Below are 18,001 nucleotides of genomic sequence, written 5' to 3' on the forward strand. Positions count from 1 at the left end.
CAAGGTTCTAAGGGACTGGTCAAAGATGCAGAGAATTGACCAGATAAACTGTAATGCTCCGAAGGCATTGTTTTCTAACTGTATCCAGACTGTAAGCTCCTGTGGGCAGGGAACGTATCTACCAACTCTGCTGCACTGTACTCTCCCAAGCGCTCAGTACAGTGCTCTACACACAGTAAGCGCTCAATAAATACCACTGTTTAATTGAGTCCCTCCAACCATTGTGTCCAATCTCCTCAGCCTGACATTTAAAGGGTCTCCGCTGCCTCCAAATTCAGGAAAAGAGATGCTAAATCGACAATGCCCGAGCCAACATTCGAGAGTCAATGGAAAGGGTTATTCCCCTCTGCGCCTAGCTGCGAACTCTAAAGGAGAAAAAAAAAATGCTGCTTTTCAGCTGGATGTTTTATTGCTTGAAGTCCTCCCCCAATTTTCATGGGGCAAATGAACACTGAACCTTTAATTAAAACAAGTTGCTGCGTATGGCAAGGGTCATAAATCCTAACGAGAAAGACTAAACCGAGTGTAATAGCAAGATAATTGGGAACCGTTGGGCTGAAACACAGCCAGCTAAACTTCCCAGCAAGTGCTGGCAGGGCAATAGGGCAACTGGCTATTACCAAGGGTGCCAAAAACTAGAGGGTCTTGGTGGCAAATGGGAGACCCCCAATAAGCAAGCAGCCGTGACCATCGAGGCCATGGGGGTTTAAAGAGACGAACCAAACGAGCGCCGTCCTTTCCACTGAGGGAGCACATCTCCCTGCCTTTGACTCCTGCCTCTAATTAAAGTCGGGTGTTTAGTTTACTCTGCTCCCAAAGCATAAACTTCAGCTTTTTATAGCCCAAACAGTGAGCTATGTTAAACATGTAGAGGAAATGCATTTTCAACTGCTAGCATTTACTCCTCTCGATCCACCGCTCTTATTCGCTAGCTAGGGATGAGGAACAGGATGTTTTATTCCCTGGTTTGGGTTTTCCTGGATTGCTTAAATCTGTTTAGAGACAGGAGAAACAAATAAATAGAGGGCTTCCACAGGGTGGTTTCTAAAATGGAAACTGCTCTTCAAGTGGAGATTAATCAGAATAATTTCCTGAATATGAATGGGGTTTATTCATTTAGATTCTTCTCTGGAAAAGACAGTCTGTACATGCCGACCTGGAGATAAATGATCCTCTTGGCCACAGTGGGTGTTGCCCGCTAAACCACCCCACCCTGCTCTGCCCCGAAGGCAAAAGAACTTCTCCCACACTAGCCCTTTCCCAAGCCCACTGCTGTCTGAGGGAGCCAGTCACAACTTGGCCCTTGTAAACCTTGGTTCATGTCCCATTTGCAGTTCAGCCTTGTTCTGGCTGTCCTGGGTAATTCGAGGGGCTGTACTCTGGCCTTGGAGCACAGTGTAAAATCATTATTTATCTCAAACTCCATTATCACTTGGATTTAAATGTTCCGAATGAAGTACAAAAGCCATTGGCTTAAATCAACCTCATTAATGACCCGGCAGATAGGGCAGGTTCTCTAGCATTATCAGTTAATCAATCAATCAATTGTATTTACGGAGCATGGAGCTGGGCTCTGTTCTAAGCACTTGGGAGAGTATATTAGAACAGAATTAGCAGAAACACTCCCTGCCCATAATGAGTTTACAGTCTAGAGAGGTTAACTTAATTCCTACTTAGAGTGTTAGCCCCATGTAGAACTTGATAATCTTGTATCTACCCCAGCTCTTATCACGGTGCTTGGCACATAGTAAACATTTAAATACCATAATTCTTATTATTGTCATCTTAGAAGTGGAATACTGAGAGACTCTACTTGGCAATTGGAACCAAGGCTAGAGCTAAAATTTACCCACTTGACTTAGTTCCCTGGTCTCGTCTTTCCCCAACTATCTCCATGACAGCCGATGCCCCTGATTTTTCCACACTTGGACACCTTTACCACTGGTGTGACAAATAAAAATCCCGAAGTATTAACGCAGACTTTTCCATGAGTGATTATCCTCAAATGATGGGTCACAAAAAGCTGCTTAGACCAAAATACTGGCTCTTATGAGAATAACTCCCCTGTCTGACTCACCTGGTAACTATGCCTAGATTACTGCCGTAAGCCTTGGCCAATAAACCCAGGAAAACAGGCAGACATTTGGATCGCCCACTAACGCCGAATCGGAGGTCTTCTCTGAGCTGGTCCCAGACATAATCAGAAAAGCCAGGGTGGCTTAGTGGATAGAGCATGGGCCTGGGAGTCGGAAGATCCTGGTTCTAACTCCTGCTCCTCCACTTATTTGCTGCGTGACCCGAGGCAACTCGAGTCTGTAAGCTCACTGGGGGCAGGGAATCTGTCTCTTATATTGTTGTGTTGCAGTCGCCCAAGCGCTTAATACAGTGCCTGGCACATAGTAAGCGCTTAATAAATATCTCTGGGAAAAATAGAGCCATCTCTTGAGGGAATGCTGATTCTTCTCAGGACTGGATCAATAATATAAACAAAGATAGGGAACTGGCATACAGTGCCTGGCACATAGTAAGCGCTTAACACATACCACGGGGGAAAAAAGGGGCCCCTCTTGAGGGAATGCTGATTCTTCTCAGGGCTAGATCAATAATATAAACAAAAAGAAGTCATTCTGCATATCTCCTTTCTCCTGCACATGTCATTTCATTTCATTTTTCTACAAAACCAACCAGTCCGTGCCTCCTAACTCCTTAAAAACTTCCAATGGTTACCCATCCACCTCTGCATCAAATATAAACTCTGTACTAACAACTTCAAAGCATTCTAACACCTTACCCCCTCCTGCCTCCCTTCGCTATTCTCCTACTACAACCCAGCCTGAACACTTGGCTTCTCTAAAGCCAACCTAATTCACCGTACCTTGATGACGTCTATCTTGCCGCCAATCCAATCCACATCCTGGCTCTGTCCTGGAACCCCCTCCCTCTTCATAACCTCCAGACAATCATTCTTCCCACCTTCAAAGGCTTATTAAAAACACATCTCCTCCCAGAGGCCTTACCGATTAAACCCTTACTTCCTCTTCTCCCACTCCCATCTATCATCCTTGCACGCTTTACTTACCCCTCCCTCAGTCCCATGGCACTTAGGTGTGAATAGCCATATTTTATTTAATTATACTAATGTCTACAGGGAGAACTGAGTGAATGACTTAAGGCCAGTGGTTTCCATTTGAGGCCAAGAGAAATGGGTGATCATGGGAGGTTTTAGAGGAGCAGAGAAGAAGTGAGAGGAACGACATTTCAGAAAAATGATCCGTGAGACAACAGAAAAATGGACTGCAGAAGGGAGACAGGGAGATCAGCTAGGAGTCTATTGCAGTAATCAAACCAGGATGTGACAAAAGTCTGGACTGGTATGGTGATCGTTTGGATGAAGTGTAAGAGGCAGATCCTGGAAATGTTGTAGGGGAAGAAGTGGCAGGATTTGGGAAGAGACTCAAAAAGGGGACCAAAAGAGGAATCAATGATAATATTAAGGTAGCAGGTTTGAAAGATGAGGAAGATGGTGGTGGTGTCAACTGTGATGGAAAAGTTAAGTGGAGGGGAGGATTTGAGGGGGAAGATGAGAAGTTAAGTTTTTGACATAGGACGCTCGAGTTGCCAGCGGGACATCCAGGAAGAGATTTCTGAAGGCAGGAGGTGATGTGGGCCTGCAGAGGGGAGAGGTCAGAACTAGTGAGGAAGATCTGGGAATCATCCACATCGCGGTCATGGTTGAATCCATGTGAGCAGGAAGACAACAGATAAACCTAATGCTAACCAATAGCTCCACTAAAAGGTCTTGAGGAATAAACCAATAATAAACAAAAGATTTGGGTCAAGGAAACCCAAACCACCACATTAAGCAAGCCTCATCCCTTAGAAAACATGATGGCCTGAATCAAAACAACCACTTCACAGACTTGTGACATTCTTCCTGGAAATCTGCAGGTTCTGACAAGACAAGTTCCAGAGAGCAGCCAACAATTTTCTTCAAGCTCCTGACCGATTACCCGGTGGAATTATATGGAGTTTACCATACCAGAGAATTTGGAAACAAAAAGCTAGAAGTTATTTTATCCTTCCCTTATCTGTCAGACTTGATTCGGGGGGCCTTGTATTTTACCTGTACACAAGTGAGTTACGAATATCCCAGATTTCTCTGGGTGACCACATGGCCATTCACCTACTCCAGCTGGAATAACATTCTGGACTGAAAATTAGAAAGGTGAGAAAGGAGAAAAGGATTTGGGGTTTCCTTTGAAGAAACATTTCAGATTTTCATGCAGAAGCATCTGAAATGATCATAAAACTGAGAGGGATGACAGGATATAAATATCAGAAATCACAACACAATGGATTGCTCATTTATCCATTTTTTTCAATTCTTCCAGACTTATTTTACTTAGAAAGAAAAGACTTAGAGGGATGGCAGCTTTTTTTGGTTTCAGAGGGTTAACCTCCATGTTTTCTCTCTTCCAGTTTCAAGGCAACGGATGCAAACAAGACTACGCCAACACTCAGGAGGAAAAGGATCGTGATCACCGGCAACAGAAATAAGGTATTTCCACGAGCAGCACCACCTCCTTCATGAACCCCAGAGATGGACAGATGTACTCACCCAGAGCCTGTGGGGAGGGTAGAGGCAGCCGAAGGGGTATCGGCCTGTGGTTTCTCCTTCTCGCTCAGCTTGAAGAAGGATTTGGCTTCTTTGGACGCTGCATCCACTTCCTTAGTCACCCTGTCCCGGAACAGAGGAGAGAAAATGGGGCCATGGATTAGAGAGCAGTGCTTCTCAAAATGGTGGTAACAGAGGCCCTGCAGAGCTGCTCCGTGCACAGGGGCTGTATTCACCCTTCCCTCTCACCCCGTTTTGGGCCTTTTCAAACCCAGGGGACCTTCAGTCCTTGGGAAGCAAACAGTCTCAACAGCAGCAATAATAGTATTTATTGAACACCTACAGTATGTAGAGGAGGGAGACGGGGAGCTACGTAGAATAATCCATTGGGAATGAAAAGAGGAAACAAAGATACAGATGGTAAAAAATAAAATTCACAAAAAATTAAATGACCACATAAGTGGGTCAATAAACCAATATCTGCGTGAATGCTAAGGATGGCTGATGAGATTGACCTCTGGCACCTCCGTGCTCCAGTGTCTGTGTGAGGCATCAGTACGCCTGCAAGTCTCTAGGCAGCCCCTAATTAGACAAACCCCAAGGGTCCGGGAGGACAGCTGTGCATTTCAGAAATGAGCCTGGGCCCAGCTAGGTGCTGGGGGGGAAGGGGGAAGCTGGCTTTCGGCTCCAAACTCCGGGAAGCCTGGAACCCCGATTGCACATGCATAAGCAACCACCGTCCTCCTCTCCCTCTAATCAACACACAGCCACATTTATTGATTTCCTTCATTGGATGTTAAGTTAATTATCACCTCTTTCATTACAACCTTCATCTGGACCTCCCTCTAAGTTTTTTCTATTGGATAAGTTAAAGAAATGTTATTCATGAGGAGCAGAGTGAGTAGTGGAAAGAGCACAGGACTGGCAGTCAGAGGATGTGGGTTCTAATCTGCTCCACCACTGCCTGCTGTGTGAATGTAGGTAAGTCACTTAACTTCTCTGTGCCTCAGTTACCTCATCGGTAAAATGGGGATTAAATCCTCCTTCCTCCAATTTAGTCTGTGAGCCCAATGACGAACAGGGACTGTGTCCAACCTGGTAAATTTACATCTATCCCAGCACTTATACAGTAAGCGCTTAAATACACACACACACACACACAAAAAAAAGTTACCATGCTCATCTATCAGTGTTGTCTTTCCCCGTCACTAAAGATGTGGGCAAGTTCCAAGCTGGGCCTCAGACATTAAATGTTTAGACACGGGCTACTCTACCAGTTTGTTTTCTTTTCTAGGCTGAGAGTTGAGGTGGATCAGGGCTATGACCTCGGAGCCCCTCCGCGCAACGGTGGAATGAAAGAGATTGAGAATCACTGGGCAGAGCTCTACATTGGCCGAAGCTGGGCGGCTTGCAGGGATGGGCGACGGCATTGGTTCCTAGTTTTTCCCCCTGTGGAACGTAAACTCAATGTAGGCGGGAATCATGTCTCCCAACTCTGTTGTGTTGTACTTTCCCAAGCACATAGTACAAGCTATGTACCCAGTAAGCACTCGATAGATAACTCTGATTTTCAGTCTCGGCCACCTAAATCTGATAGGGTCGCTTATGGGGACTGAGTTATGGAGTCACAAGATTCATTTTGGGGTAGGGTTGGTTTGAGTAAATCTTAGGGAACTCATCAGTTTTATCTACCAGAGTGGATTCATCAACTTCTTATCTCTCCTACTTAGATTGGGCAAAAACTGTGACTTCTTACTGCAGTATGTTCTGTATTACACTTCTCTCAGTGATTCCCGTACCTAATACGGGCCAGGCCTACCAAAGGCACTCGATGTTTTTTGATGATAGTGGTTACTGGGAAAACAGAATGGAATACTGCATTCCTAACCATAGAAAGAACATGAATCCGCCCCTCTGCCATCTAAAGCTTCAAAATTAGAGGTAGCTGTGAACTGAATCAAGTTTATTACTTGCAGATTAGATTAGGAGGGGAATCTACTGAAAAGATAACAAACCCGGGATCAGAATCTACCAATTTCATCACAGCCTCCAGTCTCAACTCTTCCTATTGAAAAGGATTTATTGATTTTCACCAATTTCATTAGACAGAATAAACTAATACTTCAAATGTCCCAAAGATCTCATTAACAGCCAAGTCTCTTCCAATCTTTTTTGATTTCTCTTGAAGTGTTCACTACATTACCTATTCCCAAACAATATAAAATTTTATAGGGCTGGCATCTTTCCGCCAAGACGTTCACTTGTCCACATTTAGGGTTTGGTTCTCTAAAGAGTTGATTAATCTACCTCTTTGCTCATAATGAGTCTCCTTTCTGAGGAGGCACCAGTCAGGGGATAGGAGAACCTGACTTTTCCCCAGTGGGATTGCCACACTGACGTCTTCCTGTTGTCTGAATCCTCTGACGAGTTTCCCCCCTTATAAAACAGAGTTAACAATTCAACCTACCTCATAGGGTGGTTCAAAGGAAGAAGTAAAAACACACCAACTCTAAAGCGCCTTGCAAACAAAATACTAAAAGGGCACTCATTACACAAGCACGTTTAAAAATACAACTCATATTTACTATGGAGGGAATAGACATTTGGGCTTAGAATAAAGAAAATAAAATGGGTCACGTTTATTCAGAGGGCCACTTTTCAATTTCTATTGCAACAATTAAAGGAATGACAGTGACCTCAAACTGTGATACCTTTAAAAGGGATCACTTGTCAAGGCTAAAAGATCAATGATTCAACTCACTCCACCTAACGTGCTTCCTTCTGATCATGGGTAATCTCACAGTTTCTTTAAAACAACTGAAGAAAATCAGTTTTAAGGCTTAGATCGAACAAGTCTACAAACATCAACCGGAAATGCTTAACTCTGCAACAGTCAATACGGCAGCCTTAGCTGGATTACAAGTATGTTTCCAGGCTCAGAAAAGTCAGAAAGGGAGGGCAAATGGGTAAGACCACAATCTTCTCCTCATATAGAGTCTGGAGCAGGAGATATTGCTCAGTTCTCACACCAAACCATTCTGGAAAAGGTGCCCAACCTACTTCAGTACCCAGAGCTTCTTGGAAATTTGGATCAAAATTCTGGAATGACTACCAGGTTGGTCTTCCATCCACTCCTATTTACACTTTGGAAGCTCTAGTTGAGGACCCTGTAGACAACACCTGCTGCCGAACAGGAGACCTACAGGCAAATTTTATTCCTTAAGCAAAGGCAATCAATCCATCTTCTCCCCTAGGTCTGAAGATATCAACTTGATTGGATCCTCAAATCCCTTAAGAGCAGGAAACGAGGCTCTAAAATTTCCCAGACACTTCCCGATGAAAACCACTCATCCCAATTAGGAAGGTTCTGTACATAAAGAATTCAAGAGCTTTCTCTTAGGTTGCATTTGCACAAATGCACGCACTCTACTCTCAGGGCTGCCAAAAAGGCTTTAAGCTGGAGATTCAAGCTGTCTGGGAAATGGTGGCAACGTTTCACGTGGGAAGTACATTAGCTTGGAGGAGGGAGGATGGAGAGAAGACGACTTGATCCCTGTAGAAAAAGCTGCAAACCTACAACTGGAACGTTGCACATGTGTGCTGAATGAGCCAGATGCTTCCAGGAACTCATGAAAGATCAATCAATCCATTTATTTATTGATTGATTATTTACTGAGTGCTTACTGTGGGCAGAGCACTGTATGAAGCCTCGGGTTAGTACAACGGAGTTAGTAGAGACGTTCCCTGCTCACAACGAGCTTACAGCCTGTAGAGATCTAAATAGTATTTGTTAAATGCTTACTCTGTGCCAAGCAGATTGGACAGAGTCCCTATCCCTCAAGCTCTCAGGGTAAGAGTTAAGGTTTTGAAAATATAACAAAGAAAGTATTGGGCCTTTCCTTTCGACCGCAGAGGACAGCACCAGAAGAGGGGATGTAGGAAGGTGCTTATAAGGGCAGCCAGCATCTAAGAGAGGAACCACTAGCAAAAGCTGTCTGGGCTTCGAGAAAGGATAAAAAGAAGAACGGCCAAGCTGACAAGGTCTTAGGTGGGACAATCTATTGATCAATCGTAATTATTGAGCACTTACTGGGTGCAGAGCACTGTACTGAGCACTTACGAGAGTACAACATAACAGAAATGGTAGGCACGTTAATTAATTAATGTTGGTATTTGTTAAGCGCTTACTATGTGCCGAGCACTGTTCTAAGCGCTGGGGTAGACATAGGGGAATCAGGTTGTCCCACGTGGGGGCACGTTCCCTACCCACAACAAGCTTAGAGTCTAGAGGACTGACATGAAATTGTGTGACTGAGACATGGAATGAAAACAAAGACCTCATGCAGAGAAACCACAATGGACCAAGGTAAAGTGGAGGCAGAAACCTAATCCAGAGGGGAAGGTCCTCAAAGAATTTGGATTGGATGAGTAAACTGAGTGTCTGCTTTGAATTCTGAGAATGTTTGAACTCTATTAAAGGATTAAGTAAAGAGGAAGGAAAGAGGTAGTAACCATACTAATTTTATGCTCTTTAGTCCTTATATTGGTGTTTAAAATAAGATGTTCCTATAGTAACTGTTAAACTCTATTCTCTTCATTGGTTCCTTAATTCTCCAGTTCCCCTTGGATACTAGTAAACATTTTTATAGCTGTGTGTGCTGTATTTCTAGGTATCCCATACACTTTTTTATATGAACCTAGAAACAAAACACAAAAGTCCTTAAGGACTGTTGCCAGCCCCTATTTGGGGGAAAGTTTTTAAGGGGTGTCAACTAATAAAGGACATCCTAGCTAGGAAAAGTTCTGTAAAGTGGATTGAGCTGTTTGGAAATCTAATTTACAAAAAACACTGATGAGGTGAGTTTGGCTCCAGTCCTGGGGTATACAGGCTAGAATTCAAGTCTGACACCCGCCAAAATGAATCTAGATATCCCAAGAGATTCGGGTCCATCACATCACTTTTTTTTTTAATGGTATTTGTTAAGCACTTACTATGTGCCAGGCCAATCAATCGATGGTATTTATTGAGCCCTTACTGTGTGCAAAGCGCTTGGCAGAGCACAATATAAGAGAGTTCGAAGACAAGTTCCCTGTTCACAACAAGCCTACAGTCTAGAGGGGGAGGCAAACATTAATGTAAAGTAATTATGGCTTCGTACATAAGTGCCATGGGGAGGAAGGAGGGGAGAATAAGGGATGAAAATCCAAATGTAAGGGTGACGCCGAAGGAAGTGGGAGAAGAATAAATGAGAATTTAATCAGGGAAGGCCTCTTGGAGGAAATGTGCTTTTAATAAGGCTTTGAAGGTGGGGACAGTGATCGTCTGGTATGAAGAGGTAGGGAGGCACTGTTAAGCCCTGGTTGGACACAGACTATGTCCCACATGGGGCTCAGAGTCTTAAATCCCCATTTTACAGATGAGGTATTTGGGGCATAGAAAAATTAAGTGACCTGCCCATGGACACACAGCAGACAAGTGGCAGAGCCAGGATTAGAACCTTCATTACATCCCACAAAGCTCTGATAACCTTGAACAAGTAAAAAATGATAACTACGACATTTACTAAGGGCTTCTTCTTATGTACTAAGTACTGGGGTAGACCTTGTGGCAAAGAGATAGGGCACAGTCCCTGGTCCCACACCAGGTTCACAATCTTATCTCCATTTTATAGATGAAGAAACAGGTCTAGCGAGATTAAGAGACTTGTCCATGATCACAAAATATGCCAGGGGCTGATATCTCCTGACTTAGACCCGAGCTCTTTCCACTAGAACATTTTAATATTTTCAGAATAATTTTGGGGAGATGAAACAGATTTCTTTTAGGGCACGAAATAAGACTTTAACAAGAACTGCTGATTAAAAAATATTGATACCACAAAGCCTTGGGATGGTCAGTGATGATAAAATATCCCAATCTTGCATTTATGCTTACATAATGAGAAAGATCCTTTGGGTTATTCATTTGTTTTTCTGCCACACCCACAGAGAGATCATGAGCGCCAACTTACACAAAAAAGAGAGCTATATATTTGAGGCCTATCAAGGGATTTCAAAGCACTTAAGAAAAGCCATTAATACTTCAGTAGTGTTTTATAAGTATCCAACACCTTTCTAGCAGGAAAGTAACCTCCATTTTCAAATTCCTACAAAGTCAGCTAGTGTTACACTCTCTCCCCCTCCCCAACACACACACACACACACACTCACAGAGAGAGAGAGAGAGAGAGAGAGAGAGAGAGAGGCAAGAAGCAAATTGACTTGCCCAAAGCCAGTCAGCCTCAGGGCTAAACAAAATACAGTAAATCCTGAGCCTGGGAGTTTAACTCCCAACTCAGCCACCTACTTGCTGTCTCCAAGCAGATCCCTTAACTTGCTCCAGTTTTTTGGTGTGGAAAATGAAGACAGAAGGTGATAATAATGATGCTACTTATTAGGCACTTACTATATGCCAAGAACTGTGCTAATAGCTGGGGTAGAATCACCATAATCAGGCTGAGCACAACCTCTGTTCCGGGATGGGCTCAAGAGTCTAAAATGGAGAACAGGTATATTATCTCCATTTTACAAATGAAGAAATGGAGGTATAAGGAAGTTAAGTGACCTGCCCAAGCTCAAGAGCAGGAAAGTGGGGGAGACGGGACTCAAATCCAGGGCTCCTAACTTCTTGTCCTGAGCGCTTTCTTGATAGATGATTCAGTTAGGCAGATGAGGGTAAGGATGCTGAAGATGACTGATTGACCGATTGATAAGTGGATATTGGCAGGAAGAAGAACTCCCACTACCCTTTGTCAGTCATCATCACCGGTATTTACCGAACGCTTACTGGGTGCAGGGCACTCTACTAAGCACTTGGGAGAGTACAACATAACAGAGTTGGTAGACACGTTCCCTGCACACAAGCTTATGGTCTAATAACAATACTAATAATGATGGTATTTTTAAGCGCTTACTCTTTACCAGGCACCATATTAGGCACTGGGGCGGAAACAAGCTAATCAGGTTGGACACAGTCCCTGGCCCACGTGGGGCTCACAGTCTTGATCCCCATTTTACAGATGATGTAACTGAGGCACGGTTGCCCAAGGTCATACAGCAGCCAAGTGGCAGAGCCAGGATTAGAACCCGTGACCTTCTGACTCCTGTCAAGAGTCACTGGAACTGAGTGATTAGCAGAGGGAAGGGGGAACTGGGGACCGGGAGGAACCCCACAAAAGCCAATGAAAGGCAGCCCTGAGGGAAAAAAAAGTTGGGATGGTCCTGCTTCAAAACAGTGCCATTTAGTGATCGTTTGACAGAGAGAGTCATCAATAGTCAATCAAACATTTTTTGAGCTCTTACAGTATGCAGAGAACTGTACTTGGGAGGGTACAATATAACAGACATATTCCCCGCCCACAACGAGCTTACAGTCCAGAGTTCGAGTTTATAGGCTAGAGGACGATCTCACAGGCTAGAGGATGAACGTACAAGCTAGAGGACGAGTTTAGAGTTTAGAGGGTAGTGGCGACACTCCAGAATCAGAAAAGGAGATGGGTTAGTGACTGTAAGCCCATCAATGGGCAGGGATTGTCTCTAACTGCTGCCGAAATGTACAGTCCAAGCGCTTAGTACAGTGCTCCGCACATAGCAAGCACTCAATAAATACTATTGAATGAAAGAATGGTAGGAGGAATGGGGGAGAGGGGCTGTGATCAGGGAGGGCGGCGGTGGACTTTGAAGGAGCATCACTGTCCCCAAAAGCAACCGCCGCCTGAGAATGAAGGGCATTGTCCGTAACGATTTTTCTCTTCTCTCAGTCTGCCAACAGCTGTTCTCTTAGCAGCTGAAGAAGCCTTTCCGGTCACCGCACTGAGACGCCCGGGATGCCCGCAACCTGTTTCGCTAGTGCCACACTGCTGGTCACCGACCTCGGTGTAGGGAACTGCTAATTCACACCAACCTAAGGAGGTGGACGTGGGGTGGCCAGTGCTGACCGCCCAAACAGCCGCCACGGAAGTCACTTGGCAGCAGGAACTTGCCACGGCTGGCAATCCCCCTATCGTTCTTTGGCTGGTCAGGGAGAGGAGTGCGAGGCGGCGGCCCCTGGGGCTCCCACCCAGGATCCCAGGAGACAATCACATGGTCTGGGCGCGTGCCGGCATCAAAGGTCTGGCTATGATGTTACCTGTATAACTGACTGGAAGAAACTGGTCATTACCAAGGAGAATCACACAACTTTTTAACTTGAAGGAACTGGAAAGGAACTAATTATGTAATTACTCTGGTTCCTTAACTGTTTTATCCCCGAGGCAAAATCTTCAAAGCATTTTCCAAACATTTCATGTGCTTCCACCATGTTTCATTATTCCATCAGTGGAGGGAAAAGACAAAGATGTTACAGCATAAAGCAGGACAGACGTTGTCCGACCTGATTAAATTGTATCTACCCAAGGACTTAGACCACTGCCTGACGCATAACAAGCGCTTAACAAATATAATAACAATGATAATTACTATTATTAATAATAATACCATAATAACCAAAAATTTGGAATCCTTGATCCCATTTCCTGTACTCAGACCCAACTATCTTTGTGCATCTCACTGAACATTTCCCTCAGTGGGCACAAGCCTGAAATCATTTTGGTCATAAAACTGTGTATCGCACTGAACATATCTGCAGTGGGCACAAGGTTGAAATCATTTTTATAATGATAATAATTATAGTATTTGTTAAGTGCTTACAAGGTGCCAAGCACTGTTCTAAGCACTAGGGTAGATAGGAGGTAATCATGAATTTAGATATTCTCTGATGAGATAAAGAAAGGAAACATAATTCTAGCATATAAAATTTGAGTGAGGCACTTTGGAATATTAAAGAATAGGAAAACAGAAGAGAATCTAAATGTCAATATATATTTATTTAAATTTATATTTATAAATATATGTTTATACTATATAATTAAATTTTACTAATAAATGTTATTATAATTGATTTATATGTGTGTGTGTGTGTATACATATATATACACACACATGCATATGTAGAGTCAAATCCAAACCTTGGGCCAAATTCCTATTCAAGTTTGAGGTTAATTTGGGATTTTAACCACCAGGCTAGAAACCGCCCCCAAGAATCCTTCTTGGGAACTTCACCCCCACCCACCTCCATTTTCTTGACCCCTAAACTCTCCTCCCATTGGAATATAGAGCACCACTCCCCATTCTGGGATTCCTTTCCAATTTAGCAGCTTAACATTTATAGCACAGTTATTCCTTTGCCTGATCTAAACCAAAGTGTCACTAGAGAGTCAAACAAGAGGATAGCGAACATAATTAGCCCTTTTTCCGGCTGCCTGGGAGGGTTTGGCCTCATTTTACATGTCTCACATTTGCTGTGCTCTTGCCATATTAACTTACCTGTTGAAGATTTCTTAAATGAGGCTTTCTTTCTGGCTGCTATGATGCTGAAACACATCCCCCTCTACATTCCTCAAGCTCCCTCTGGTTTCATTCACTGAATATACTACTTTATATTATACTTTTCCCAAGCATAGTTTCCCTGTACAGTGTTTTGCACACAGTAAGCACTCAAGAAATACAACTGAATCAATCACTGAATATATATATTATATATTGACACATTCGCTCCCACACGAGCTTACAAACCCTATGTTTAGTGTAATAATGTTTCACGGAATTTCTTGACCTACTCAGGTCTAGATCTTGCACCTACACTGCTCACTTCTGCCTCAGCCTCACCTGCTGAAATCCCCAAGTCACTTAAATCAAGAAGTTCTCAGAGTCAAGAGTTTGGACACCTCAATTTTAACCATCCTCTCTAAAGGATCACTTCTTCTCTACTATATTCTCCCAAGTGCTAAGCTGAGTGCAGTGCTCTGCACCCAGTGAGTACTCAATAAAATATGAGTGATTGATTGGTAAGAAATTTTTTTTTTGTCTTTCTGTACTTCCTTTTAGAAGGCACGCGGTAGAAGTCAACAAATTGATGAAATCCTCCCTCCAAGAGGTCAGTTTTTGATTAAAAAAAAAAAGTTATCTGAAATGCCAGCCAGTGGTAAAGAACCAAAATGCTCTCCCACTTCCGCTCCCACAAGCCATGTCCTTCCCAAAATCTTTCAAAACTGCTAAATTTCCACTTTCTCCATTGGGCCTTCCCAGGTAACTCCATCTGCCCCTTAGCATTCCGAACTGTCGCTTCCTCTGGCCATGTCATCTGCCCCGGTAAATGAATCACTATGATTCAACTACTTACATTTTATGTTCTCTACCTCTATCCCTTGGAATTTTTATTTGGTGATTGTGAGGACATGCGAAGTGTCTTGTTTTCTCCTTTGCAACTTCAGTCACGCTTTCTATAATGATCTACAGATAATGGGTATTGAATATTCAATTAATTTTAGAGAAACAGAGATAGCTTCCCAGGTTGACAATATGGGCAATATGGGCCACACTCCTACCTCGACACTATAAGCATGAGGGTCAGAGGATCACTAATATACGTGATTTTTAGAACTGGGAGAAACCGATGCCTGAGGTGTCCAAACCAGCTTATTCAGCATCTATTTTGGGTAACCAATTCAAAATAATAAGAAAGAGGCTTAGAAAAATGACACAGCAGAAAATCAACCAAACACCTTTGGCACTAATTCAGAGGCCCCTTGACTTTTCCAAAGCAGCCCAAAATGAGACCTGAATGAGATTTCTGAATTCCCTACGTTTTTTTTGACCTAGCAATGAGTACTCACAATGAACAGGTTACCCACTGGCTAGTCTTATCAGAGCGGATTAAATGAAGCGAGAGAACAAAACCCACTGCCATCACCGCCTAAACAGGAATTTCTACTGAAGCTATCACTTTCCTACCAACCAGAAAACACAATATGCAAATAAAATTTCCAAAATCAACGATCTTTGAGGCACTTTTGTTTAAGCTTCAGAGTTAAACAAAAAGAATTATAAACTTCAAATGACGGCACACTTCATGCCTTTCTTTATGATGGTCAAAATCCATAACTAAAGAACATTCCGGGTGGGTGGGTTTGAATGAAAACAACCCCCTTTGACAGAGGAGAAAACTAATGGTAATAAAAACATGATTTTGGGGTTGAGGATTTTAACGCACCCTACAAAAACTAAAACAGCACTACTGATGAGTAGATGCCATTTCCTTCACGCATGGAATGCAACAGCCGTTGGAAATCTTCTCTATTATGGAGGACAGAATTCCAGGACAATAAATAGTGTCAGCCTGGAATTATTCTTCCTACTCTCCTGGTAGTGAAGACTAAATAGGATCTCTTCATGAATCTAAGGAAAGTCTCAATTTCTCAGCTGCCTTTGAACTCCTCTGGGTAATGCTGCAAATGCCAAAACAAGGACCCCTCTGCATAATTGATGACTAAAGAAAAATGCAGAGATTTCAGCTTTGCTCGGTCATTCTCTATTAGCTACCGTCTGACTCCCAAGAAATTCTATGAAGTTTCTATTTTCTAACACCCCTAGATCATCTTTCTATTATTACTTACGCCAGCATAAAGACCCAATCTAAGTACTCGGCCTCTTGTCAGATATATTATATTTTCCCTTACTTGGTTCCCCAAAAGCAACAGCTCCTTTTCAGACTGGAAAAGGACGACATAAACACCAACAGGAAGAGGGAGTTTTTGATTCCCCTCTCCCCGATCATCAAAGGAATCTCTCAAGAGATCAAATGGTATAAAAGAGCAACTTACAATCCATTTGTCCAGAAGAGCACTTTGAAACTCCACTGCCCTTTAGCACTAAGCCCCACAGAGTTGCTATTAACCTCTCTGCCACCCCAAGCCCAAACCTCTCTGAAATCCATTTAGCCCTTCTCCAGATTTGCCCTTGCTCTGGGATGCTTTTTTTGTTGAAACTGTGACGATTCTTTGCTGGGTTATGGGACTTTTTGAGTGATCCCAGAGCTGAACAGGCTTCCAGCTATCCATTTCTCAGGAGGGCCTGCCTGCCTAGCCCACAGCCAGCTCCCGACTTTGCAGGTGTTGCCTAAGAGTGGGGGGGTGTCTTTCCCACCCCAGTGGAGCCACGTGTTGGCTGGGACACCCTAAATGCTCACAGAAGCTCTGCCCGGTCTCAGTGGGACTCCCTCAGGTCACAGGGACTCCTTTGGACTTCTTCTGTGTTACCCTACACTCCCAATTTGAACTTGGACAATGGTTGTGCTGAGGATGGACTAAATTTTCCCTGCTCTTCTGCATCCAAAGGGTCTGAAAGACGTCTGGGGTCTTGCATGAGAACTGATAATAATAATAATAATAGTGTTTGCTAAGCACTTGCTATGTGCCAGGCACTATACTACGGGCTAGGGTGGATTCAAGCAAATCGGGTCAGACACAGTCCCAGTCCCACATAGGGCTCACAGTCTCAATCCCCATTTTACAGATGAGGTAGCTGAGGCACAGAGAAGTTCAGTGGCTTGCCCAAGGTCACAGAGCGGACAAGTGGAGGAGCCGGGATTAGAACCCATGGCTTTCTGACTTCCAGGCCCGTGCTCTATCCATTACACCACATTGCTTCTCTAAAGCAGCACGGCTAAAAACCATCCATGGATACCTTGACTAAAAAGTTGCAGTGGTGGGACTTTCAGTGTGGTAAGACTAGAGCCTTGAAACCAGGACTCCTTAAAGTAGGGGCTGGGGAGGTCTTGAGAGATTAGGCAGAATCCATGTTTCTAATGGCGCTTTCTCTCGGGTCTGAGTTGTAGCCTGTCCTTGTCCCACCATTACTTGGTGCTCATCCCTGGGAGGTTTTTGGAGTAAGGGAACAAAAGTCAAGCGTTCCTCAGCCCAAGCTGCAGCTGCTGCTAAAAAAGGACTCAGAACTTCGGAGACACAATGGACTATTCTGATGACAATCTGGCTCCCAAGGAATAGCTAAAAGAACTAATGTTCAGGAAGCTTTGGCCAACCAATCCACCCATGTAGAACAGAGCTACTGCATGTTTTATCTTTAGCTGCTTCTTAGAGAGGCAGAACATCAAACATTCTCCCTTCTAAGAAGCTTAAAAGGAGCCAATCCTTGGACTCGCCCCCGTTTATTCCTGCACGATGCCCTGGGAATAAAGGGCTTCCCCCAGCCACAAATACTTCTCTGTGCGGCCTACCTGAATTTTGGTACTCTTGACTGAACAGATGACAGGAGGGTAAACGTAGTGTCTAGTGTGTTTTACACCTAATTTTACCAACGTATGGCTTGAGAGCCTGGGCTGAACTCCACAGGTGTCTCTTGTCTTTTTACAAGGCACCCAATGCTACATCAGAGACACAATGGCAGACACCCAGTAAGGACAGCGCACTACAAAAAAGAAAAAAGTGATAGGGGATGCTTTGGACATTTTGA

General features: G+C 43.7%; 1 protein-coding gene across 1 annotated transcript in view; it reads right to left on the reverse strand.

The window, feature by feature from the left end:
• CFDP1 (craniofacial development protein 1) overlaps positions 1 to 18,001 on the reverse strand; it is a 111,295-nt gene that overhangs the window by 73,150 nt on the left and 20,144 nt on the right. The window contains exon 5 of the mRNA XM_029075785.2: positions 4,619 to 4,738. Within this exon, the coding sequence (XP_028931618.1) occupies positions 4,619 to 4,738 (120 nt within the window). The remainder of the gene's footprint in view (positions 1 to 4,618; positions 4,739 to 18,001) is intronic.

The sequence above is a fragment of the Ornithorhynchus anatinus genome, chromosome 11 (assembly GCF_004115215.2).
Source record: "Ornithorhynchus anatinus isolate Pmale09 chromosome 11, mOrnAna1.pri.v4, whole genome shotgun sequence".
Lineage (NCBI taxonomy): Eukaryota > Metazoa > Chordata > Mammalia > Monotremata > Ornithorhynchidae > Ornithorhynchus > Ornithorhynchus anatinus.